The following is a 27,493-nucleotide window of genomic DNA, read 5'->3' as shown; positions in this document are numbered from 1 at the left end:
AGCTTGTCCTTGATTTTAAGGAAAGCCTGGGGAAGGCAGACTTTGCTGCCTGCCATTGGTAAAAAGACAGGAAGAGTCAAGTTTCCTCTATGGTGTGTCTGGAGGCTACAGAAGGTTCCAGATTCCTCTGCGATGTTGACATTCAGTCCTGCTGTAATCTGGGTTTTATTGTACGAAGTTGTTGTATTTCGGGTACACGATCTGGCAGGTGAGCTATCCAATAGGTGAGCTATCTAATCAGTGTAGCTAAAAGTTGATTCAAGTGTATTTGGAATAAGATTCTGCAATGATCTGGGTATTTTCGTAGTTTTATGGTTTTATTATGCCAATCACTGAAACGTACTAAGATAAACAAATACAACTAAACCAGTGCAAACAAAGGTCTTGGTGTCCACCTGGTCTCACTTTGAAAGGTAGAAAAGGAAAAAAAGAATCATTTTTATAGCATTTTAACTTTTGAACAGAGGTACCTGCTGACGTCTTCTGTTCCTTCCTTCATTGCGTGCTTTTCTTTTAATTTGGTCCTCTCGAAAAGAATCAAAGTAGGGGCTCTCCAGGAGTTGGGCACAGGTTAATCTGTCATCAGGATTCATCTTCAGACAATCCTTTGGAAGAAAAGAAAAAAGGTATTAGAATTTTGTTGCTATTTTCTTACTGTGCCCCCAAACTGAATAACTTGTTAAGAGCAAATAGGAGTTTACAAAATCTTCAAGTTTGTGTACCATCAAGTACTCGAAACTTGTTTAATAACTAGAATTGCTTTTCTTTTGTCATTCCAAAGTCTTTTGAGGGTAGAAATGAACATCTGGTGTCTCTGGAAGGGGGCGACAGGTAGATCAGGTGTTTCTACCAATGACAGCTCTTCGTCACTCGTCAAAGCAAATAGTTTGTGAGACACTTCATGTGTGATTCCGAGTATGATCCCGGGACCAGCAGCATCAGTGTTACGTGGGAACTTGTAAATGTAGTTCCTGCTGAATCAAAAGCACTGGGGGTGGGGTCTAACCATCTGCATTTGAGAAGCCCTGATACCTGCTCAAGTTTGAGAGCCACTGGTTAGGGGGACAGCTGAAGTATTAGTCTTAGTAACGAAACAAACCTAAAATCTGGATAATTGGTACATATATTCATATAGGAATAACTAGAGGCAAAAAGGAAAATGTAGCACCATCACCCTTTATACGAGAGGCTACTAGAAGCCTCTCGCTTTGCCTTCAAGAGTGGGGAGGACTCTGGCAGCCGTGGGGTTGGTAGAATCCTGACACAAAGATTTTCTCCAAAAAGCCATGATACTCTTTGAGTACTCAGAGAATGGGACTTTTCCCATGAAGAAAGACAGATTATGATCTCTACAGAACTAGAGCAGCCTCAGATCACCGGGGCACAGGAGACCTAAAATTTCTTGCCTTGTGACCGTACTAGAGAATAAAATTTATCAACACAACGGACTTAGTTTTGAGGCATAATTGCATTGACCGAGGCTACCCCAGCTTGGGCTGCTCTGTGGTGTCTGTTCCTTCCTAACCCCAGCTGACCTCAGGTCTCTGAGATCCCTGCAAATGCCACTACCCCTACAGTCTCAATTGCCCTTCAGAGCCGCCTGATTGGACCTGTTTTTTTTTTTTAATTTTTTTTTTTTTTCAACGTTTATTTATTTTTGGGACAGAGAGAGACAGAGCATGAACGGGGGAGGGGCAGAGAGAGAGGGAAACACAGAATCGGAAACAGGCTCCAGGCTCCGAGCCATCAGCCCAGAGCCTGACGCGGGGCTCGAACTCACGGACCGCGAGATCGTGACCTGGCTGAAGTCGGACGCTTAACCGACTGCGCCACCCAGGCGCCCCTGGACCTGGTTTTAAGAAACAACCTTGCTTGGCATAATTAGATTCTCCTGTCCCTACTTGCAGGGGCCACTACTTGCTCCAAGCAGACCCCCTCCCCCCATCCCACCCCCAAGTTAATGATCCATGCCATAATTAAGTCTAGCTACTACTGGGAGTCTGTCTCCTCAAACCCTAACGCTGTCAGGACTATAACCAGCACAGAAGGACAACTTTGAATGTAAACTGTGGGAGTCTCTATTTCTTTATCACTTCATTCTGGCATTTGCCTCCACCATTCCACTTAAGTGGTTCTTGTTATTCACATCTATGATCTCTATCTACACTTGTATATGCTTAAGTCCAATAGGTAGCTTGTGTTCTCATCTCCATGGTGTTAGACACTACTGACCATATCCTCCTCCTTGAAACTCCCTTTGGCTTCTCCAATGCCTCCCTTTCCTTCCTCCTACCTCATGACCACCACTGTTCAAACCAACCTGTGTTGACTTACCTTCTACTCTGCAATGGGTGGATGGGATTCCTTAATGCTCCCCTGTCTCCTTACCTGTTTTTAGCTGATGTTAAATGGCTTCAATTATTAAGGTTTACCAGAGACTTCCATGTATATAGTTCTGGTCCAGACCTCTCCTTTGAACTCCAGACCCACATATGCAATGGCCTACTTAACATTTCTGATTTACCTCAGGGGCACTGCTATGGGTTGAACTGTGTTCCCCCAAACTGTGTTGAAGTCCTAACCCCCCAGTGTCTCACTGTGTGCCCTTATTTGGAAATAGGGTCTTTGCAAATGTAAATAGTTAAGATGAGGCCATAATGGAATAGGGTGGGCCCTACTCCAATGGAATGGTGTTCTTGTAAGAGGCAAGACAGCGCAAAGACAGACATAGAAAGAACACCAGAAGACAGGGGCCAAGACCGGAGTTCTGCTGTCACAAGCTCAAGAATGTCTGGGGCTACCAGAAGCCAGTAGAGGCCAGGAACAATCCACCCTGAAAGTTTCAGAAAGAGCATGGCCCTGTTAACATCTTGGTTTGAGACTTCTAGTCTCCAGAAGAGTAAGAATAAATTTCTGCTGCTTGCGGCCACCCAGCTTGTGGTACTTGGCTACAACAGTCCTAGGAAACTGGTACACATAGCTTACATTCGCTGCCCTCTACTCTATTTACTCCCCAGATCTGAGTCATAACTGAGTCCTATCAGTTTTACTTCCAATCATACGTTGAATTCATTCATTTTCTTTAGTGGGCTTTCAATCTGTTGAAATCTAGTCTACTAAATACCTACGGGTTTTTACTATAAAGAATATTTTTAGAGGGGCGCCTGGGTGGCTCAGGCGGTTGAGCGTTCGACTTCAGCTCAGGTCATGATCTCAGGGTTTGTGGGTTCGAGCCCCGTGTTGGGCTCTGTACTGACAGCTCAGAGCCTGGAGCCTGCTTCGGATTCCATGTCTCCTTCTCTCTCTGCCCCTCTCCCACTTGTGCTCTGTCTCTCTCTGTCTCTCAAAAATGAATAAATGTAAAAAAAATTTTTTTAATAAAGAATATTTTTAGATTCTAAGATGAGGCTGTTAATGCTGAGCTGTTCCATGGGGCCTGGGCTAGAATGATGTCCTGTTTTGTTAGTTTTAGGAGCCGTGCGATGAACTGGGTGGAGTTGAGGCTTCTGAGTTGTTGACTGCCTGGGTTAATGACTTTCTACGTACCAAGAGGCTGATGAATTCTCAGAGGTGTTCCCTGATCAGAGTGTTCCCAACCTGGGAAAGGTTTTAAAGAGGAGGGACGAGAAATTGGAACTGCAAAGTACATGTCAGGATCCTTTTCTCGAAACTTCAAATTTCACAGAAAACCCTTAAAAATATTTCCAAGAGTCAACAGACTTCTTTGACCAGATTAAACTGATAGAGTGACAGGATGTTATGCCTATGAAAGCAACCGGGAAATAAATAATCCAGTGTCTATTGTGTCTCATAATGAAGAGAACACAAGAACTCTGCCATAGATAGATTGGCCACTGCAGGCCACCACTGACTTTGGCACAGTCATTGGCTGGCACTTCATCCATCTGAGCAGCCGCCTGCATAGATGATGGCCTCGTTCCATGGGATAATGACTTGTTATGGCAGCTGGTATTTATTTGTTGTTAAAGATGTCTCAATGGCAATTAGTGAAAGAAAGCCTTCCTTCATCTAACCTGGGGCAGGTGTCTAGGAGATAGGGTGTGACCCACAGAACAGCACAATCCTTGATGCACTTAGAGAATCCTTGGATCTCAGGTCAGACATTACAGGTATAAATCAAATGGCTCAGTGACAAAACCAGCTTCATCCAGAATCTTGGGCAGGGCAACAGAGTACTTCACCTTTGGAGCTGAGGACAGGGATCTGTCCTATACCTTGGGAGTTTTTCTGCCCTGGAGTTGCAGGGCAACTTAAGTTTTCTCTCTGGTTAGAGGAGTAACCAGAACAAGGCTTGGCCTGCACCTCAGAATGGGTTGGGATTACAATGCTTGACAGACACCCTCCCTGCAGGAGGTTTTGTTAAATTGCAGGTAGGTCAGAACAACCTGTCCAGAACAAGGTTGGGGAACTGGACTTCTAGGGCAGCGCCTGCGGAGTGCTGAGTTAAGGCAGGTCAGAGCAGTGAGGCAGACAGAAGGCAGCTGAGGTGCCAGTGAAGCAGTGGTAAAGGCAAGTCTGAGGCGTCAGGCTCTCAGGAGGACTCAGACCAGAGGCATCCAGCACCCTGGATAGCACCTTGGCAGCGACCAACACTAGCACAATGGCTAGTCTACAAAATGGACGCTAGGTCATTCAGATGGTTCTACCTTCTAGATCAGATGATTTCCAAGCTAGGCTGTAAATCATAATCACCTACGGGGATGTTTAAAGATACAAATTCCAAGGCCCTATTCATAGAGATTCTACTTTGGTAGATCTGAGGTTAGATACTGGAATGTATATTTTTAAAAAGCTCATTCTGATGAGTAGTCATTCTGATGAATAGTATTGAAGCCACGGCTATAGATAGAATTTAATTGGTTGTTAAAGATAGATATCCTTACTGATATCTCCATCTGTATCCCACTAAGAGCTTTTAGAATCCATGGTGGATGTAAGAGTCACACCTTCTAGCATTGGATCCGTTGGTCAAGCATGAATAGCAGACTAGTAATAGGTGAATTTCTTCTGCTTTTTATTAGAATTCATCCTTTGACTATTTTTGGGGGGCATAGTGTAGGGGCTATATCTGGTGTCTGCATGTCTTCTGTGTTTTCCTGGTCTACTAATTTTTTTAAATGATCTTAAATTGTATTTAACCCAGTGTATCCAAAACATTATCAGTTCAACATGTAATTAATATCCTAAACATTCTTAATGAAATATTTAATATTATTTTAGAGTTATTTTTATAGAAATCTAGTACATCTTCATTCTAATTAGCCATATTATAAGGCTCAATAGTAATATATAGCTGGTGACTACTATCTTGGACAGTACAATTCTAGACCTTCAAATTTAAGGAGTACATTCATCCTCATAAATTTCTATAGTGTGAATATACTGACTTAATAGTAAATTTCCTAATAAATGCAAAAGAAGTAATGGTGTTCATCACAGCAAACACTAATTATACTCTTTTGTCTTCAACTAGTTTTAATGGACATGTTAGAAAGATTACAGCTTCAACTACTGATGTTCCTTTAACTGTAATTATTTTACAGTTCCTTATTATTTTCAATGACTACATCCTACCTTGGCATTATTTGCCCTACCATCAACCCCTCCCAGAATTACCAGCTTCAATTATTACAATTAACAGTCAATAATTGTTATACTTGATTCTTAAGTACCTTCATGAAATTCAAAGACATGGGATGAGCTTCTGAAAACTTTTCTTCAAGAGTTTCCTAGAAAACAAAATAAAGAATTTCAATGTTACATAACAACAAAGTTATATTTAGTTTTGAAAACATTAGCAATAAGAACATTTTGGTGAAAGACTTTCCCCCATAGGTTAGATGGTTCCTTTTAAGGATTTTTAAAAATTCCTGTTTTTATATAATTTTACACTGTAGTGTAAAGGTTTAAAAAACAAAAGTTGGAATTATTTTCTTAATTTCACCATGTCTTGCAATTGATGCTTTGTAAATGTGACCTTCAAATGTCCCTGAAATCCTACAACAGTACTTTGTTTTATTTTATTTTTTCTACAACAGTACTTTAATATCTGATCTGTGCCAGATCTGTTACAGGGACCCTTTGTGCATTAATGCAAATATGTTGAGTTACATGTGTGAGAACTACAGAGAGCGACAGAATGAGGGACCCTGGGTGGCTCAGTTTGTTAAGTGTCTGATTCTTGATTTTGGCTCAGGTCATGATCTCACGGTGGTGAGATAGAGCCCTGCCTCAGACTCCACGCATGGATCCTGCTTGGGATTCTCTCCCTCTCCTCTCTCTTTGCCCCTCCCTCACTTGGGAGCACACTCCCTCCGTCTCTCCCTCAAAATAAAAACTTTTTTATATTTATTTAAAAAATAAATTTTAAACATTTTTTTAAATGTTTAAAAAAATAAAAAAAATTTTAAAATAAATTTTAAACACATTTTAAAAAACTTAAAAAAAAAAAGCAACAGAATGCTAAACACAAAATTCAGGATAGTAGGGAGGGAAGAGGATGGGATTGAGGGAGGAGCACCTGGGGAAGGGTAAGCTTCAAAGATAAACGGTCATAGTGCCCTTTAACGAGGCAGCGTGTACTTGTGAATGTGTATTTCATTCTTTAAAATTAAATACATTATATAAATATTCCTCTGTAATTCAACCTCTAGCCTTGTTAATTCAATTTTAACCTTTTGCTGTATTTCTTAAAAGCTTTAACAAATATAAAAAAGAAATCTAGTATGTATGTATGTGTCTATATCTATATCTATATCTATATCTCAAAGTATTATATGAAATACCAAATCTAAAATGAAAGGGTGGCTAGAGAGAGAGCTGGGACCATTCAAACCTCAGATTGTCACATGTGTCATAAATCATGAAGTGGCTTTCCAGATCACCCCACCCCTGCATCCCTCTTGTACCAACACAGCCTGAATGTGGGCACACACCTCTTACCCTTTCATCCTATGGGCAGAATTTAAACCACATGGAGCTTTAAAAACCATAGGCCACACTCAGGTAACACAGGTAGGAAATCAATGTCTATAGAGAATAAGAGGGTCAAGTCATTGACACATTCCCAAAGAAAGGCAGAGACCACAGCAAGAGCCTAGCAGTGATCAATGCAGTTCGGAGTTTTGATTTGGATACAATGAGGATCACTTTGTAGAAGGACTTTCCACGTGAAAATATCCGCTGTGGAGAAATGGCTTTTATTGATTCGGGCTTTGTTTTACAAGCTGAAAAAATAGAGGCTGCGTGTTTTCAAAATAAAGAAGATGACAGTAAGTACCTAACGGTAGGTAAGTACTGTTTAAACAGAAAGGTACTGAGTGTTTTGACTAAAAGGATCAAGGTGATGGGGCGCCTGGGTGGCTCAGTTGGTTAAGCGTCCGACTTCGGCTCGGGTCATGACCTCGCGGTCCGTGAGTTCGAGCCCCATATCGGGCTCTGTGCTGGCAGCTCAGAGCCTGGAGCCTGCTTAGGGTTCTGTGTCTCCCTCTCTTTCTCTCTACTCCTCCTCCACTCACGTCCTGTCTCTCTCTTTCTCTGTGTCAAAAATAAATAAACATTAAAAAAACAGGATCAAGGTGTTTATGTAGGGAATTAAATATACTCTCACTTCAGATTTAACTGTAAGTTTAACTTAGGGCAAGTAGGCTTTTAAAGCATTCTCTTGGTTAATATGTGTAGCTTTACAGAACTTCTTTGATCCGTGTCAGTGTGTTCTAGAAGGAAAACAGGAGCCAAAAGTATACATATTTTTAAAAATCCCCCTTTAGAGAAGGCTGCAACACAAATAATAAAATACCCAAAATTGAGCAAGTTTACCATGTCTCCCGGTTCAGGAATACTGATGCCATGGAAAAACTGGTTACTTCTGAAGATAGATTGATGTCTTGGGATTAGTTTTCCTGTAAAATACAAACCATGTAACTCATGATAAATTTAATAAAAATAAAAGTGTTTAAATGGTTAACTTCTGAGGTCCAGATGTACCAGAAATGCTGAGCCTGATGGTTCCTTTCAGGTTGGGGAGGTCTGAACCGCTGCAAACTCCTGCCTTCTCAGGGCAGGTCAGTTCTCCGTGCACCTCTCTTTGCCCTTCATCTCCCACCAAGAGAGGAGGTAAGAAACCCATGCTGAGGGCTCTACACACGTGATCTCATAACAATCTACAATGGTTGCTATTTTTCACCTCCACTGCACCAGTGAGTTAAACGAGGCTCAGAAGTTTAGTAACCCCGGGGCACCTGGGTGGCTCAGTCGGTGAAGCGTCTGACTCTTGGTTTCGGCTCAGGTCGTGATCTCACAGTTTGTGGGATCGAGCTCCACGTGGGGCTCTTTGCTGACAGCATGGAGCCTGCTTGGGATTCTCTCTTACCCTCTCTCTCTCTGCCCCTCTCCCACTTGCGTGCATGCACTCTCTCTCTCTCTCTCTCAAAATAAATAAATAAACTTACAAAAGAGAAGAAGTTTAATAACCTGTCTAAAGTCACATGGTCATTAAAAGACCCAGAATTCGAACTCAAGTCTGTCTAATGATTGCATCAGGTAAATTTCCACACGCCTTTCAGGAAATCAGTCAGACAATGTATACCTAAGGTATATACACACCTAAGGTGTGGCCTATGGTGACATTCTCCCCCACAGTTTTCACGCGGTAGAATTCTCCAGACGGATGTGTTGGAACAGGGACGTGCATCAGACCAAACAGCAGTGGTCCCATCGCCCAGCAGCCAGACTGCCAGGAGAGCCTGCGGCAAAGGAACACGGAAATGCCCACCTTGCGTGTGCGTGTACTGCTTTCCTTGCGTCCATGCTGCTGGTGTGAAAAGCCACAGCCCCCCTTCTGGCTGATGTCCTCTTCACCTGCCACGGATGCTGACACGTGTGGAAGCTTGTGAAAGAGAGCCCTTGAGCTGCATTCCTATTGTGCACTTAACTGTTGTATGCCTTCGGGGCCAATCGCGGAAGCTCCCCGAGCCTCAGTTTCCGCATGTGTAACATAGGCAAGATTAAAAATGTTACAATGTCCTTCATGGGTTGTTCTTTTCTTTTAATTTTTTTTTTAACGTTTATTTATTTTTGAGACAGAGAGAGACAGAGCATGAACGGGGGAGGGTCATAGAGAGAGGGAGACACAGAATCTGAAACAGGCTCCAGGCTCTGAGCGGTCAGCACAGAGCCCGACGCGGGGCTCGAACCCACAAACCACGAGATCATGACCTGAGCCGAAGTCGGCCGCTTAACCGACTGAGCCACCCAGGCGCCCCAGCATGGGTTGTTCTTAAGACTGGTAAAGATGATGTGTTTGAAAGTAATTAGTAAATTCTTGTTTTTTAATGTTTATTTATTTATTTTGAGAGGGAGAGAATGGGGGAGGGGCAGAGAGAGAGAGAAGGAGAGAGAGAATCCCAAGCAGGCTCCATGCTGTCAGCACAGAGCCCGATGAGGGTCTCGATCTCATGAACTGTGAGATCATGACCTGTGCTGAAATCAAGAGTCAGATGCTTAACTGACTGAGCCACCCAGGCGCCCCAGTGATCCATAAATTCTTAAGTGCTATACACAAAGGAGCAGAGTCAAGGAGTCGCCACAGAGACTGTAGAGCCTACAAAACCTAAAATATTTACCATCAGGCCCTTTACGGAAAAGTCTGCTGACCCCTGCTCTACAGTAAAGGGGGAAGACTCCTCTTTTACAGTGGGCAGAAATCACATTTGATCAAACCTCTCTTAGAGTAAGCTCTATGCGGATGACTCATATCCCCTATCGTGGCCTGATGTGGAAAGTAAGTGTGTGGTTTATTCCATGGCTAATTGGCTTGACTTGGAAAGGAATCTGAAAACTCCTCAGTGCGAGGAGTTATGGCTCCACATTGAGAAAATGGTTGGGCTTTGGCTACAACCCAGAACAAGCATCCTGAGCAGCACTTTGGAGGAGCAAGAAAGCTCTTGCTGTGCATTACAGGAATGTACCATTGCTACAACAATTTAGCAACTCTGTAAGCCATAAGATGCAACTCCTACCCAGTGTTCTGATGATCAGATACAGCTGGTCCACATCTGATCTTCCGGGCCACAGTGGCTGGCCTGTCAGAAGCTCTGCAAAAACGCAACCGGTAGCCCATATGTCTACTGAAGAGCCATACTGCGTGTCTCCCACAAGAAGTTCAGGAGCTCGGTACCATCTTGTAGCAACATAATCAGTGTAGGCATCTCCTGGAACTGCAAATGCGTCAATCAGATCAGGTGGGTCACATTCTTGTAACACATGAACTACTCCCGAGAGCAGATCAGGCGTTCAGGCAAGCTTCAGTAACTCGGAGGCCACAGCACTCCTAACCGTTGATGCGGTGAGGCACTGATTGAGTAAATAGTTCCACCGTGCACTCGGTCAGTAAGTTCAACTCCCGGGGGTCCCTCAGCTAGTGAGCCTCTATATCATCCTCCACAGAGAGGCAGGTGTGAATGAGGATTTCTGTAGTGCAACTTCAGGTTGAAAACAACTTCCTAGTGCATTGTGAAGCCCCTTGTGTCTGGTCCTATCAGGATACCGATTATGGACACACCTGCCTTCCAATGAGTTGTTGCAAATACAGGTTTTGCCTGCGGTGCAGTTCTAGATTCAGGGAGAAATAATGGTCTATTCCCCTTTCCCTTTGGTTACCCCCTTCCCCACGACTGGGATGACTTCCCTTTTCTTAGCACTGTCTCTGAATCCTCTCCTTAATTTTCCATTTACTCTCCTAGTCTTACCAACTACATAGTTTTTCCCGACCTCTCTAGCACACAGGGAACCTTCTCCAGGGAAGGATCTGGACCCCCACTTTGGTACTTCTTTGCGAATCATTTTGTATTATTCTTTTGGTTCTTTTACTTCAATTATAAGTGCATGAAGAGCAGACATACATCTTATAATTCTTTTCCTCTTCTCTACAAGGCAAAGCACATACATGTGACATCCAATAAATTCTAGTGGAGTGGAGCACAGTTGAAGTGCAAAACCATGTCCTGGCTAGAAGGTAAAAGTGAACTCTTCCTCTCTGAATAATAACAACATCACATTTAGCATACATCCAGTATCTAAAGTAAGATCTTATATCATTTCATAATCCTCTGCATTGGATGAGTCCATAAAAAATTGCTACTTATGGGGCACCCGGATGGTTCAGTCAGTTAAGCCTCTGACTCTTGATTTGGGCTCAGGTCATGAACTCACAGTTTGTGAGTTTGGGCCCTGCATCGGGCTCTGTGCTGACAGCACAGATCCTCTTTGGGATTCTCTCTCTTTCTTTCTCTCTCTCTCCCCCACCCCTGCCTCTCAAAATAAATAAACTTAAAAAAAAAAAATGCTACTTACTGAGAATTCGTGCAAACCCAAAGTCACAGATCTTGATTATTCCTTGCTTAGTCATTAGAATATTTTCAGGTTTTACATCTCTGTGAATACACTGTAAGATAACACTGGATCATTTCTCTGAGCCATCAAAACGACAAAGCATAAACATTAACTATTAGTTTAAATGATAAACACAGCCTATGAGATTCAAACAAATACGCTTTTCCTTCATTTTCCTAAAAGAACGTTAGTGGGCAAATTTTCACCTGTAAATCTTACCGTAACAAAAGAAAAAAAGTCAAAATGCTGCTATATAAGTGAAGAAATTGACATCATAATTGTTAGATATGAAAACTTTTTTTTTTTTTTCTTGGAGAAGGTGGTGTCACACAAGTATTTTTGCCACTTTTTACTGCACTCTACTTAAACCAGAAGAGGTGAAGCCCTAGATGAGATTAGACTCCATGTAGCTCTGATAACTCCTGCCAGCCAAGAATCACGATCTAGGTTGAATAAGTATTGCAGATTTGAGACACAGGGAAAAGATCTGAATGATAACAACAACAACAACAACAACAACAAACTCGCTTAAAATTGGCTTGTAATTAGAGTGACCATATTATTCGTTGCCTGAATCGGGACGTGTGAAAGGGGCTCTGTTAGTAACTATGCCAGGACAACAGAAACAAACCACAACTGTCCTGGGAAAGCTGAGATGTATGGTCACCTACTCCTGGAGAGACACTAAAGCCTTCGGCATCAGGGGATGAGAACCACTTATTCTTCCTCAGCACCAGCTAACCTGGAAGGATCAGCAGCTCTCCTGAGAGATGCCCCCCCCCCCCCCGGCACTGTCCGGGTTCCCGCTGGGAGAGTGGGACACCACCGTGAGGCGCTGTCACCTCCGACAGGCTCCCGCTATCCCTCTAGAGGCAGAAACCTTACAATTGGCTGCCTCACTGTAATGGCCTTGGATGGGGCAGGTGTCCCTCGCTGGATGTGCGAGGGCCAAGCTGGGGTAAGGATGAAGGCGGGCTGAATGAGCCTCACTCATCGCTGTTCCCGAAATGGCTGTTCCATGTAATGGAGACCCTCTCGCCCAGAACACAACTCGGGCCCTGTTCTTCAGAACTTTATCTTTCTGTGCCTCCTTCCCAAACAAGCAAACAGCTAGAAATGACGTCCCTCTTCTTCTGCAGCTCAGCCCTCATACAGAGCTCTGTCCTTTTCAGAGCACTTGCCCACGAATTCATTCCCGCAACAATCTTGTGACTGCAGATGGCCACTGACAGGGTCGCTGGATTAAGCGTCACAATCATCCACTCCTTTTGCCTCACTTCTCTGCTGTGCTGTCAGTCCCTTTATATATTCCTGCCAAAATAGCAATTTTGCAATAATTTTTCTTTGCTTCTATGATAGCTATCTGGGAAGAGAAAAAGCTGAGTCCTAAATTCATTTTAGGTCACAAAAATGGCAGTGGTAGTAGAAGCTGGTTCCTATTTGGTCTCAATTATTATCAATTGTCTCATAATTTATATGACTAACAGAAGAAATTTCTAGGTCTCTTTAAAGTCCTAAGGCCTTGCATATTAATTAAAAAAATACATTGCGGTAATATAAACCAACACAGTTTGGACGTCCGACCTTTTAAGCAACACGTTTATGAAACTCGAATTAACACTGAGTCGCACTCACAATAGTTGGTGATTTACTAGGAACAGATTATGTCCCTTAAAAGAGTTTGTATCATATTCTAAAACTTCTGGACTATGTGTGGCATTACCAAGCAAATGGGCTCACACTGACATTTGACTTTTGGCCTATTTAAATATGATTTTTGGATCTAATGCAAATCCATGTGAAATTTTTAGCAATTTATTTTCCAACCAAAAATTACAAAGGCAAAAACGAAGCACTGATGTGTCCCAAAGAAATAGAAAAATTATTGGTGTAGCTGCAGGTAAGAGAGACTACTATTAAGAGGAATAGGATGTTGAAGAAGAAAAAAGTAAAAATCCCTGGAACAGTAAGAAGTCCAGCACAGAGAAGGGGAGATGCTTAGGCAGACAGCACCCGCTTCCCCGCTGCAAAGCCACACTCAGTGCAAACTCTGCAGGCCTCTTGCAATCAGGTTACTTTTCACCAAAGAGCAAGAAACCTGCCTGTCAGCGTGACAGAAGCAGGTCCTTTCAGTAACTTGGGTTGCATATACGGCTTTTAGAAAATGTTGCTCAAGTTGGGTCATTGTGGCTAACGTATAATCTCTTTTCTACTGGCTCACAAGCCAACCAGAAGATGTATCCATGACCCCCAATGTTAAGAATCATCTCCAGAAACTTCTACAAATTGCTTCTTATACAACCTGATCAAATAATGGTTTTCTATTCTTTTTTTTTTTTTTAAAGATTTTGGGGGCGCCTGGGTGGCGCAGTCGGTTAAGCGTCCGACTTCAGCCAGGTCACGATCTCGCGGTCCGGGAGTTCGAGCCCCGCGTCGGGCTCTGGGCTGATGGCTCAGAGCCTGGAGCCTGTTTCCGATTCTGTGTCTCCCTCTCTCTCTGCCCCTCCCCCGTTCATGCTCTGTCTCTCTCTGTCCCAAAAATAAATAAACGTTGAAAAAAAAAATTTAAAAGATTTTGTTTTTAAGTAATCTCTATACCCAATGTGGGGCTTGAACTCATGACCTGAGATCCAAGAGTTACATGCTCCACTGGCTGAGCCAGCCAGATGCCCCTAAATAATAGTTTGTGGGGCACATGGGTGGCTCAGTCTGTGGAGCGTCCAACTCTTGATTTAGGCTCGGGTCCTGATCTCATGGTTGAGATTAGTGTGCAGCCTGCTTGGGATTTTCTCTCTCTCTCTCTCTCTCTCTCAAAAAGTTTACTATTATTTGAGAAGATTGTTCTCTTTGAGCTTTAGAGATGGATATTGATACAGCAGTGAGGAAAGGGACCTCCTTCTTGACAATGAGAACGTTAACATTAACAAGATGATGATGGATGTTGCAGCCCCAAACACACACGTCTTTGAAAGTCACTGTAGTTTTGTTGTTTTGAGATGACGTTCTTTTTGTCTATTATATCAAGTATATAAAATCCATGCGTTCATAATGATGCTCAATGGGTCACTTAGATAACTTATCCTGGCAATATTAAAGGGTAAGAAAGAACAAAATGAGTAGGTATTTTCTTGAGTCCAGTGCTTCTCAAAATTTAATGTGCACATGAATCTCCTGGAGATCTTGTTAAAATGCAGATTCTGATTCAGTAGATCTAGGGTGGGCCTGATGTTCTGCATTCCTAAAGAGCTCCCAGCGGATCTCTGTGAAGCACACTTTGAGTAACAAGGCCTCAATCCCTTATAACTTTAACCTTCCTTGTCTGGGTTAGGATCACCACTCTGGGGATAATAAGGTAGTCATGGTCTTATATATGACCTAACTTGTTTCCTTTGCATGCATTTCAGTGATAAAATAAAAAGATACACAAAGGCTTACCAGTGCATAAAAAAAAAATGAGATAAACAGAGTTCAAAAGTAATTCCTATGTTGGAGGAGGGAAGTTTGTCTGAAAAAAATATCCATTTTTAATAGAGGTCATAGATTGGGGTGCCTGGGTGGCTTCACTCGGTTAAGCACTGACTCCTGATTTCAGCTCAGGTCATGATCTCATAGTTCATGGGATCAAGCTGTGCATCGGGTTCCGTGCTGACAGTGTTGAGCCTGTTTGGGAGGCTCTTGGTCCCTCTCTCTCTGCCCCTCCCCACTTGTGTTCTCTCTCTCTCTCTCTCTCAAGATAAGTAAATAAACATAAAAAAAATAAAGGTCAAAGATAATTGATTGGAGGTTTTAAAGCTTAAGATATAGAACATGTTGTTCCAAGCAGAGAAATGATGGCAGTTGCATTGAGTTATAATAATGTTTGGGTTTGTGAAATAGTAAGTCACAATCATGTAGGTAAGTTGATTGACTGGCTGACTGTCTAATTAATTAATTAATTAATTAATTCAGTTATTCAATAAATATTTATTGAGTAAGAACCTTTTATATAAAAAGACCCAGGCTAGGTATTAGAGAGATACAGAAATAAATCCAGATACTGCATTCAGGCTTATAACCTAGTACACAGGTAAGTGCCTGATTATATAAGGATGGGGTACAAACACTTACGGTAAATAGAATTTTTTAAAAGTCATTTTAATTACCCATAAGACTCCTACAGGAATCTTAGGTAAACTGTAATACCTCTGATATCATGGTGGGAAGCAACAGAGATGTGGTTTTGATTCAGCATCATCTTTAGTAAGTATTTAAAAGCACAGTTTGCATCATGAAGAACAGGCTTATGTATCTTGTGAACACTATCTCTCTATACTTTAAAAAAAATTTTTTTTAATGTTTTTATTTATTTTGAAACAGAGAGAGACAGAGTGTGAGAGTGGGAGGCGCAGAGAGAGAGGGAGACACAGAATCCAAAGCAGGCTCCAGGCTCTGAGCTGTCACTACAGAGTCCGATGCGGGGCTCAAACTCACGGACTGTGAGATCACGACCCGAGTCGAAGTTGGACATTTAACCGCTGAGCCACTCAGGCACACCTCTCTATACTTTATTAATACAAAATATAAGCTTCTGATTGATCCTAATGAACTCTTCATTAACTTCCTTACAACTAAAGGAAGCTTCCACTAAGTATTGAAATCCATTTCCATGATTTTGCATTCTTTTCCAGCGATCCTAGACAATGATAGACATTCTGCTGGCATTAAATTGACCATAAGATAGTCTGTACCTTTGTGCAGGCACTGCCTCTGTCTAGGCACCAACTCAAAAGGTCTAGAGTTATTTTTTAAAAACTATCATTATAGCAAGAGTCCCCAGAAGCCAACTTAAAGAAGCTCCCGCTGGCCCAAGATGGGACAATTTGAACATCAGAGAGAATGATGAAAGCAAAGGATTGAAACACATCAATATATAAAACCCATAAATTTGTTTTTAAAAAACTTTTTTTTAAGGTTTCTTCATTTTTCAGAGACAGAGAGAGACAGAGTGTGAGCATGGGAGGGGCAGAGAGAGAGGGAGACACAGAATCTGAAACAGGCTCCAGACTCTGAGCTGTCCGCACAGAGCCCGAGACAGGGCCTTCACGAACTCACGGATGGTGAGATCATGACCTGAGCCGAAGTTGGATGCTTAACCGACTGAGCCACCCAGGCGCCCCTAAAACCCATAAATTTGAAATGATGCCTGCATTCCACCCCAAACCCTTCATTACTCACTCTTGGAGGTTGTTAACATAACAACTTATCACTATGAGCACTGACAAGTAAAGGAAATAATCACATCTTTTTCTGACGGTATTTTACAGTAGCCAGAGTCCATGAGGGTAGGTTGTTCTCCATAGAATTTGAATTAATATATGCAGAAGAAATAATAGATTTCAAAAGTCACCATCAAACTGTCTTCATAAGACCTCCAAGGGGGTTGATACATGCTCAAGTTTGAAAACTACGGGTGTAAAAAACTAATAATGAAAACATTTTAGAAAAAGGATAGAGGAAGGGAGACTGTTAGAGAATAAAAGACTCAAGAAACATAAAAACAAAATCAAACTGGGGCGCCTGGGTGGCTCAGTCGATTAAGCGACTGACTTCAGCTCAGGTCATGATCTCACGGTTTGTGGGTTCGAGTCCCATTTTGGGTTCTGTGCTGACGGCTCAGAGCCTGGAGCCTGCTTCGGATTCTGTGTCTCCCTCTCTCTCTGCCCCTCCCCCGCTCACACTCTGTCTCTGTCTCTCAGAAATAGATAAACGTTAAAAAAAATTAAAAAAACAAAACAAAAACAAAATCAAATCAAGTACCATGGGGAGTTACACATCCTGCAAACTTACTTCAATTTAAATATGACCACAGGAATCATCAGCAGGATAGCAAAAGGAACAGCAAGTTTATACAAATTTTTAATTCATAAGGAATTAGTAATCTGGTTCTTACAGAAATTGGGAAAAAAAGCCATGACTTGCTTTTCCCATATTCTGTAGCTTTCTTCCTTTCCCTCTGTCTTTGGCTCTTTAAATAGATCGTTGAGCTATTGAGAAGAAAAGAATAAATTGACAAATATATTAGAAAATGTTACTTACGTTATGTTTGTGACAGAAATTAAGAGCTTGAAGTGTTTGCCATAATATACTTTTGATCATTCCATCAGCAACTCTGGCGGGGAAAGAAAATTAAAAAGGAACTGAAAACTCCAAAGCTGAAGTGTCAGGGCCAAGAGCTGGGAACAGAAATGGAATGCATAGGGCTTGTCATGGCCAACAAACAGGGTGCAAAGGGTGTGTTGGAAATACATTTTCTTAATGTGTTAATGAAAACTCCTTTACTATATTTTCATTATAGATATACAATTTTCTTTTGTAATTTAAAAACTTTAGTTCTGCAAAAATGATACATGCTTATCACAAAAATCCAAACACTACAGACAAGCAAAAGAATACAAAGTGTTGGCTCAAAACTTGCTACCCCAAAATAATTGCTGGAATGCACAGGTATCTGTGTTTCTTCAGGCATCTCTGTTCCTTTCCCTCTCTCTGTCTCTCTCTACATTTACTTTTCATTTTTTTTGTTTTTATTTTTCATTTTTTATTTTTATTTTTGAGAGGGAAAGGGCAGGGGAGGGGCAGAGAGAGAGAGGGAGACACAGAATCCGAAGCGGGCTCTGAGCTATCGGCACAGAGCCTGACGCAGGGCTCCAACTCGCGAACCGTGAGATCACGACCTGAGCTGAAGTTGGACGTTTAACGGACTGAGCCACCCAGGCGTCCCTGCATTTACTTTTTAACTTTAATTTTAAATATATGTGTTCGTATGGCTCAACATTTAAAGAGTATAAAAGCATATCCGTGACGAAATCTCTCTCACACCTGGCTAGTCATACATTTCATCTTCTGCAACTCCCCCCACCTCTTTCAGAAACATTTTAATACATAGCGGCACAAATACTAATACGTTTACACCTATTTCATGGTCTCATTATACGGATGTGTCATAATTTACTTACTTAGTTCCCACTGGTGAGCAATTAGGTTGACCCAATTTTATGCCTAGAAACAACATGTCAATGAACATCTGTAATCATCTTTTTAAGGTAAGTTCTAGAGGTGGGATTTCTAAGGCTAACGGTAGGCACAAGTTACATTTTGATTCTGCAGGTAGGACCTGTAGGAGGAAGGGCAAACTGGAAGACTGACTTCCGAGGGTTTGGTGGTAAACACACTCGAACACGTGCTACAGTTGTTTTGTAAGTTTCGTACACCCGGTAAGCAGGCAGGTCCCCAGCCAGGGGAAGCCAGGGAGAACACAGCCCCCAGGAGGATGGAAGGCTGGATGCTTCTTGTCCCTGCAGAGCCCTGGAAACACTGGAAGGTATTTTCCATTGCGGAAATGGGGATCTGGGTAACTTCCACTCCATCTGGGACGAGTCTATTTCGTGTAGCCATCTCTATAAATGATAGCAATTACATTCCCTGTAACTTTCTGCTGACATTTTGCCATTGCTCACATCACTGTCCCTCTGAAGATGTTTTCAGTTACATACTTCCAAACTACCTTCTCTAAGAAAGGTTAGACCCATTAACGCTCCCACCAAACATCTGTGCATCGAAGCCCCTGTCCCCTCATTGTCTTGCCGGTTTTGCCAATGTTATGTTTGCCAATCTGTGGTTAAAATAAAAAGCTCATTTTGGTTTTCATTTCCATTTTACTAACTACTAGTGACTTTTAATTTTCACATGATTATTGGACATTACATTTCTTCTTTTGTGTACTTCCTGTTCATGGCCTTTATGTCTTTTTTGACTGGTCTGTTTACTCTTTTTAAAATTGATTCATGAAGGGACGCCTGGGTGGCTCAGTCAGTTAAGCGTCCGACTTCGGCTCAGGTCATGATCTCATGGTTCATGGGTTTGAGCCCTGCAACGGGTTTTGTGCTGACAGCTCTGAGCCTGGATCCTGCTTCGGGTTCCATGTCTCCCTCTCTCTCTGCTCCTCCCCCACGCATGCTCTCTCTTTCTCTGTCTCTCAAAAATAAATAAAAACTTTAAAAAGTTTTTTTAAGTTGATTTATGAAGGCTCAACATACACTGGAGTCAGCATATGTGCCGCAAATATTTTTATCCGGGTGTTGTTTGTTTTTCAACCCTATTCATGGAGATGGGGGTTGCTGGTTGCATAGTTTCAAAAATCTGAAACACAAGATGTCTTTTGCTAAATGCCTACTGTAAAATTTTTTAATTAAAAAATTTAGGGGGCGCCTGGGTGGCGCAGTCGGTTAAGCGTCCGACTTCAGCCAGGTCACGATCTCGCGGTCTGTGAGTTCGAGCCCCGCGTCGGGCTCTGGGCTGATGGCTCAGAGCCTGGAGCCTGTTTCCGATTCTGTGTCTCCCTCTCTCTCTGCCCCTCCCCCGTTCATGCTCTGTCTCTCTCTGTCCCAAAAATAAATAAACGTTGAAAAAAAAAATTTAAAAAAAAAATTTAGGATTATCGAATATCCCAAACACACCTAGTCATTCAGCTTTAATATTTTATCATATTTGGAAATGTAAATCCTATGTTTAGATCAGTTTTTTAGAAGTTTCTATTTATTTTGAGAGACAGAGAGAGTGCATGTGGGGGAGGGGCAGAGAGAGAGGAAGAATCCCAAGTGGGATCCACCTGTCAGTGAGGAGCCCCATGTGGGGCTCGAACTCACCAACCGTGAGATCGTGACCTGAACAGAAATCAAGAGCCAGCAGCTTAACTGACTGAGCCACCCAGACGCCCCTAGATCACTTTTTACAAACTAAACTCATCCTGCAGGTGTCGCTGGTCCACACAAGACACCACCGTGTGGAGCTGGGGCATATATGGAGAAGCAGCAAGTGTGTGGAGGTATTTTTCTCAGGGCAGTTTTCTGATCTCAGGTCACAATTATGGCGGCATGTTCTTGATATTCACAGGCTGACAGCAGCCCTTTGACTCCAGCTCTTCTAATTATTAAGTATTATTAATATTGTGAAAGCCCCTAATTTTCAGTATTAATCCCTTTCCACTGGAAGTATCTAGAGCCATTTCTGTTTCCCACACTGAATTCTGATATAACTTGATCTTTTTCCCCTCTTTGCCCAGAGCCAAGCTGGAGACATTGCTTAAATGTTTTTGTAATAGAATAGTAGAGCCATTTTTGAGCACTATGAGGCACGGTTCAAATCCCTGCTTCCAAGTTTTATAACCTTGGGCCAGTTATATGTGCCTTCAGTGCTCCTCATGTGTAAAAATGGAACAGTGCCCTGCAAGTTTATTAAGAAGTCTATGCCCTAAGAGTCTGGGTTTTAGTATCTCCATAGGTTCAGGAAATGAGGGTCTGAGATCAGGTGAGGCCAGTAGACGGGACTCAGACGCTATACAAAGACAAGAAGAACCTCAAAAGACTAGCAACAGGCCCTGAGGTAAGAAAGAATGGGGAGTGTGGGAAAAGCAATAAGGAGGCCAGTGTGGCCAAACCATGAGTGAAGAAGGTGAGGCTGGCAGAGGCCAAGTCACGGAGGGATTACAGATCTGGGTAGGTAGTTTGGATTTTACTGTGAATCTAAAAGAAAGTCATTGAAAGGACTCAAGAAGGCAAGTGGCATAATATGGAGAATGGATTTCTGGGGGCAAAGCAGATACAGGAAGGTTAATTAGGTGGCAAATTTAATAATGCTGGTGAGATCTGGTGATTCTGATGACAGTGGTGGTGGTGGAGGGAAGGGAGGTGGATTTCAGTCCTTGTGAGGGACCAGCAAGAGTAACACCGGACCCGATTCATGCAGAAATGGAATGCCAGGTGGGATCAAAGGACGGCTGGCACAGGGGCTCAAGTCCTGGGATCGGGAAACAAGGTGGGGACTGGCAGGACCCAGGGTTCTAGCATCGATAACATGGAATCAGGCATGAACTAATGCCATAGGGAAGTCCCGAGCTCTCACTGTGGAAGAGGAGTGTTTGTTTCATGGCATCTCACATCAAGTGTCATGGCGTGGCCCTAAACAGAATAGTCAGCTCAGATTCCAAGAAGGCAGGTTCCATCACAAGCAACACAACATATATACAAAATACCAACTACAAACAAATACCACTGACCCTACAAAGAGAAGATAGTTATCAAAGAGAATACAGATTCACACAGTGCTCATTCCAGAAAGATAGAGAGTTGCAACATTATTCAGCCACAGGCAGCATTTCTCAAAGTGTTCTGAAGGGAAATAAAACCTTCTGAAGAAGTCAACTGACACTCAGTGTTTAAATATCATCCTCTGGGGGAGTGCAGAAACGGATATTGCAAGGAATAATGAAGGCCTCAGAGCAAAAACTAGACATCCTAGCTCAAGACTGTAATAAGGGTGGCGCCATCAGGGAATTCAGACTGGATTGCTCAGGGGACTTCTCTCTCTCTCTCTCTCTCTCGGTCACTCAGGGGAATCCTGATGCTCACATCAGAACGCAGCATCTTTGTTTTAATTTGTTATATAACTTAATATGGGAAAACCTGATTTCATTGTCAGGACCCGAGATGAAAGGAGTTCTTCTCGGTGAACCCTTGCTATCCTAGAATGAAAGCCAACCTAATTACTCTGCTCTACCAGCCCCTTCACACTGTCCTCCTCCCCTTCTGTCTCCTCCCACATTCCCACAGGTACTCTGCCCCAGCCCCATCGGTTCCTGCCATTCCCTAAACATGCCTAGGCTTGGGACCCCCAGATCTTTGTGTTTATGGTCCATTCTCCTCCTTTCCCTAGGCATTCCCTGACTCCTTGTGCTTTCTTCCAATTCAAGGACTTTGTCTTGTCCCTCATTGTGGCTCCGAGGCCGAGAAAGGTACCTGGTATCCATTAGGTACTTAAATTAAGCTTGTTTCTCTGGCACTCTCAGAAATTTTATAAACTAACACTCCGTAATAAATCCCTTTTTGCTGAAACTAGCTGGAGTGAATTATGTTGTTGAATCCTAACCTGCTCAGAATTCAATACCAGAAGTAGATATGGGCAAAAAGGATTGGGAATTGGGGATTGGCTATCTGATTTAATTAGGTCTGAAGGCAGGAGAACTTAATTACCATTAGTGACTGGAATAGATGGTAGATGGGCACCTAGTGATGAGATAATTGTTAAATCATCATCTGTGGTCATCTGGAAAAAGTGCCTTCTCAAGGCAGGGCTTTGGTGGACTGAATGTGATAGAATAATATGGGAAACGTAAATAATCAAAGAAGAGTGGGGTGTGCTGGCCCTTTCTAACTTCATGAGAAATTTTTAAAGAGGTCACGTTTAGGGCTTTTATATCTTGGTTCAAGGCACAGTTAAGAAGCCAGAGTTTCAATGCTTGCCCTAAAAGAACCCCTTTTTACTTATGTCTATAGGGCTCACTTTGTGGACCCATAGGAATACCATGAAATGACTGAAAAATCAAGACAGTGAGAATAATCCTACAGGGTACTAAGTGACAACATAGATTTGACTTGTGTGAGTTTAATTAGTTTCTCGGTTAATTAACTGAGAAAGAGCTATCTAAGCCTCAAGAATTGAAATGTGACTTTTGGGAGTATTCATATTACTAAGAGCACCCCAGTTTCCCACCAAACATCCCGTGTCGTGCAAAGCAGTGGCCAGACTTGTATGATGAGGCTGATTTTGCCCTGACAAGAAGCCTCTAGTGTTCTCACTTGAGGCAGGTGCATGGCCTGGGGATGCCTCTTCTCAAGGCTCCTCCCCCCATCATCTCTCAAAGTCAGATTTCAGCATGTCCCAGGGAGCCTATTACAAAGTCAAACAGAGGAAAAAGTTTTGTGCAGCAAAAAAAGAACTATAAGATGTTGCTAATTTACAGTGGTGAATGCATGTAAAAATGGATTTCACTGATGTAGGACCAGACAGGAAGAATCATAATTTTAGACTGGGCTGATTATAACACTATGGGCAAACTTACTAGAGATTCTAGTTTCAACAGACTATCTGGAGCAGCTAGGAGTGGGTCTAGTTGATTGCTAAATTGGTTGATTGAAACCTAGACGAAATGGTTGTCTATGGCAATTGAAGTTGACTGCCAGAAATTAATTAGGAAAATGAGGAGGAGGAGATCCAAAGATCTGAGGAGATAGGAGTGTTGGAGAGGATTCTGCACATGCAACATGCTTATCTACCTCCCAACTGTGTCTCCTCAAAGTGTATAATGGTAGCACCAATTTATGCTCTTCCTCGAATACGTAGTATGGCTTTCAGTTTTCTATTTTGGTAAAGAAGCAGCCTACCAGACACTTCTACTAGGTTCTTCCTACCACAAGAGTTTTCATTCCTTGGGTCAGAGCCAACTGGCTCTTTTCCCATCTGTTAGTGTATCTATTTCAGCTACCCAGTTAGGAAATGGGGAAATAATCCCAAGGATGGATTTGTGGATGTGGTAGGATGATCATGAGATGGATTTGAGTCAAGATTTCATTTACTACCAGACCTAATGCTTAATGCTCCCCATCCCTCCAAAACTGATGAACCACAGTGGCTTTCAAAGTCACTGGGGACTGGTTTTACCTCAGAGCATTGTCCAGTAATTCCCAAAAGATAGGGTATTTCTCTTTTCCCAGTGCACAACTGTCCTGTAAATGGCGGCAGACTACTTTAGGGCAGGCTAAGGGGAAGAATTAAATACATATGTGTGATGTCATTGTAGGGCTATGCTTCAAGGACAGCCGTCTTCCCTTGGTTCACAAGGCCCTGGATCTGTGAATTGGCTACTGGGGTGACTCAAGTCAAGCTTCTAGTCCCCAGTTTTTATAGAACAAACAGGACTTTAGTGATCTGCCCATCTATTTTGGTTTGAGAGAACCTATGACTAATTAAAACATTTTGATCATCACTATGGCTCTGTTGCCTATTACAGCAATTCTGGAAACGAAGTACTACTACTTGGTTTCTGTCATCCAGCGATCCCACCATCCCCGCTGAAATCAGGAAGCCATTTCAGAGAAAGGATCTCCCCACTTCATAATCTGGGACATGACGCTTGTGCAACCCTCACTAATGTATTTCTCAGTACTCATGATTCACTGCTACCTCTCCACCAGACCACACCCGGTCTCACGGGAAATTTTCTGTGAACAGTTAACTGAGAAAGAGAAAAAAATTCAAACCTTTTATGTGTCAACTATAACTCAATAAAGCTAAAATTGAAAAAAAAAAAAGGAAATTGAAGCCCTGGTTTACAGATATACATAATATGCTATTGTCAGCCAGAAATGGAGTGGACAGCCATAGTTTTATAAACCCATTAGTAGTTTTACAACATTATAATCATTTGTAATTTTTCTTTTGTATCTCTGGTTCCTCATTAGATTTTAAGCTTCCTGAAGGCAGGATTATTCCATTATACATGGTGCAATGGGAAAGAAAATCCTTTCTCTGGCGGGAAGGCAATGTCTATCACATCACCAATTAACTTACCCATTGTACTTACTGTAGAACACAGAATGGGACTAGATCGTTTTAAGTTTAACCAGATGATGCCAATTTCAGTTGCTGTATATCCATGTGGTTTCTTTACCCGAGCAAATCCGACACTGTCGCAGTACTCAGTACTCGCTATGCCGCTATTATCTAACAAATGCTTTTTGTGCTCCCCACAAAGCAGAGGACACCAGAGGTTCCATCTGGCAGAGGGAACAGTATTTTCACCATCTTAGTGTTAAATCAGCTCTTCTTCATGAGGTAACTTAGTCCTCGGGTCTCTGGATGATCATCTCACCATCCCACAGCCCATCCCACACATCCACCACGTTGATTGTCTCATGGCTGCACACTGTGACTTCCCCAAACCGCGAATTTACCCTAATAAACAACGGCTCAAAGAGGGTTGGTATGTATGTGGCCTGGTTGTTTACCTCTGTTTGCTAGTCACTGGTTTTACACTCTCCTGGCTGTTCTCTAAGTAGGTTTTAAGAAGGGAGTGGGGGGTCGGACTTCTCATTGTAAAGATTATGATAGAGATAGGGAAAGTGGAAAAGTTTAGAATACTCTAGATTAAAGGAAGAGCATCAGCTAAGTCCTACCAGCAGGAAAGCTTATGCATCATAGAGGGAAGAGAAAGATGTTTAGTTCAATTAAATAGGTACACGTGTAGTATGTACTGTACGTTTTATTTTCAGGGCCTTGAACAATTATATTTCTAAGTTTCAAAGGGGCACCTGGGTGGCTCAGTTGGTTAAGCGTCCGACTTCGGCTCAGGTCATGATCTCGTGGTCAGTGAGTTCAAGGTTGCATCAGGCTCTGTGTTGACAGTTCGGAGCCTGGAGCCTGCTTTGAATTCTGTGTCCTCCCCTCTCTCTGCCCCTCCCCTGCTTGCACTCTGTCTCTCTAAAAAATAAAATGAGGGTACCTGGGTGGTTCAGTCAGTTAAGTGTCCAACTTTGGCTCAGGTCATGATCTCATGGTCTGTGAGTTCGAGCCCCATGTCGGGCTCTGTGCTGACAGCTCAGAGCCTGGAGCCTGCTCAGATTCTGTGTCTCCCTCTCTCTGCCCCTCCCCCACTCATGCTCTGTCTCTCGCTCTCTCAAAAATAAATAAACATTAAAAAAATTATATTTCTAAGTTTTATGAAAATGTAATTTATAAATTAACTTATAGGATGGCTGAACAATCTGTTGTCTAAGCCAATACAAAACCCTATTTTGTTCGCAATAAAGTTGAACTATGAATTAATTCCTCATTTAAACTGTGTTTTTTAATTAATTTTTATTTTCAGAGGAAAATATGTGCATTCACTAGGATATAGGGACAATTCAAAATAAATTTTCAATTACACTGAAAATTATGCTTTATAATCTCTTTTTTTTTTCACATAACATTTCATGAACATTTCCCCCAGAACATGAACTATCCAACTTCCTTATTAATGGGTTGGATGCATAGTGTTCCATTGTATGGATATAGCAAAGTGCATTTAACCAAAGCTTTACTAATGGAAAATTAGGTCAGTCCCAGTTTGTTGTTGTAGTAAATAATGATGTGTTGAACATTCTTATGTGTAACTTTTTGCACCTATCTGATTATTTTCTTACTACAAATTTCTCTAAATGTCCTTTCTTGGTTAAAAGATGAAAACCATTTAGGGGTGCCTGAGTGGCTCAGTAGGTTAAGTGGCCAACTTTGGCTCAGGTCATGATCTCACAGTTCATGAGTTCGAGCCCTGCATCAGGCTCTGTGCTGACAGCGCAGAGCCTGGAGCCTGCTTCAAAATCTGTGAACCCCCCCTTTCTCTGCCCTTCCCCCACTCACATTCTGTCTCAAAAATAAATAAACATTTATTTATTTATTTATTTATTTATTTATTTATTTATTTATCTATCTTTATTTTTGAGAGAGAGGTGGAATGTTAACAGGGGAGGAGCAGAGAGAGAGGGAGACACAGAATCTGAAACAGGCTCCAGGCCCTGAGCTGTCAGCACAGAGCCAGATGCAGGGCTCGAACTCACTAACCATGAGATCATGACCTGAGCCGAAGTTGGATGCTCAACCGACTGAGCCACCCAGGCACCCCCAGGCAACTTTTTTAATGTGTTCTGTTTGCTGCTATATCCTTAGCACCTAGCTGGAAAAACAATAGTATTTTACTCAAGTTTTTTTGAATGAATATATTTTCAAATGGGGCGCTAATCTTTTAAAACATTTGATTTGCAAAATCTGCAAGTGAAATGATATTAATTCTTCATCTGGCAAATAATTACCTAATTTGCCACTTCTTTTTTAGTTTTGTTTATGGTACATTTTGTCAAAGGAATCTCTAAAGCTGATATAATTTAATATTTGGCAGTTAAAGTCCCCTTTTTTCTTTTTAAAAAATTTCTTGATTTAGAGAACTTGATTTTCAAGTTAAAAAAAAAATCCCATTGGCATTCTGATTAGATTTTGTGCAATAAATAAATAAATTAGGGAAGCAATATCTTTATAATAATGAATATTTCTACCCAGAAATACATGTTCATTTAAATAAAATCATTTATGTACCTCACTTAAATTTTGTAGTTGTCTTTCCTATGTAGAGTCTGAACAATTCTTTTTATCTTTATTTCTAAACTTTTTTGTT

The 27,493-nt window shown here is 42.0% G+C and overlaps 1 protein-coding gene across 1 annotated transcript in view; it reads right to left on the bottom strand.

Moving 5' to 3' along the window:
* Positions 1-27,493, bottom strand: part of CDKL4 (cyclin dependent kinase like 4) — a 50,721-nt gene that overhangs the window by 5,454 nt on the left and 17,774 nt on the right. Inside the window, exons 4-9 of the mRNA XM_030311246.1 lie at positions 17,488-17,560; positions 11,374-11,464; positions 10,041-10,238; positions 7,840-7,922; positions 5,694-5,750; positions 471-605 (exon numbers count right to left, since the gene is read on the bottom strand). Coding sequence (XP_030167106.1) covers positions 471-605; positions 5,694-5,750; positions 7,840-7,922; positions 10,041-10,238; positions 11,374-11,464; positions 17,488-17,560 — 637 coding nt within the window. The remainder of the gene's footprint in view (positions 1-470; positions 606-5,693; positions 5,751-7,839; positions 7,923-10,040; positions 10,239-11,373; positions 11,465-17,487; positions 17,561-27,493) is intronic.

This window comes from Lynx canadensis, chromosome A3 (assembly GCF_007474595.2).
Source record: "Lynx canadensis isolate LIC74 chromosome A3, mLynCan4.pri.v2, whole genome shotgun sequence".
NCBI lineage: Eukaryota > Metazoa > Chordata > Mammalia > Carnivora > Felidae > Lynx > Lynx canadensis.
The sequence above is the reverse complement of the archived record's forward strand: the minus strand, read 5'-3'. Positions and strand labels throughout refer to the sequence as shown.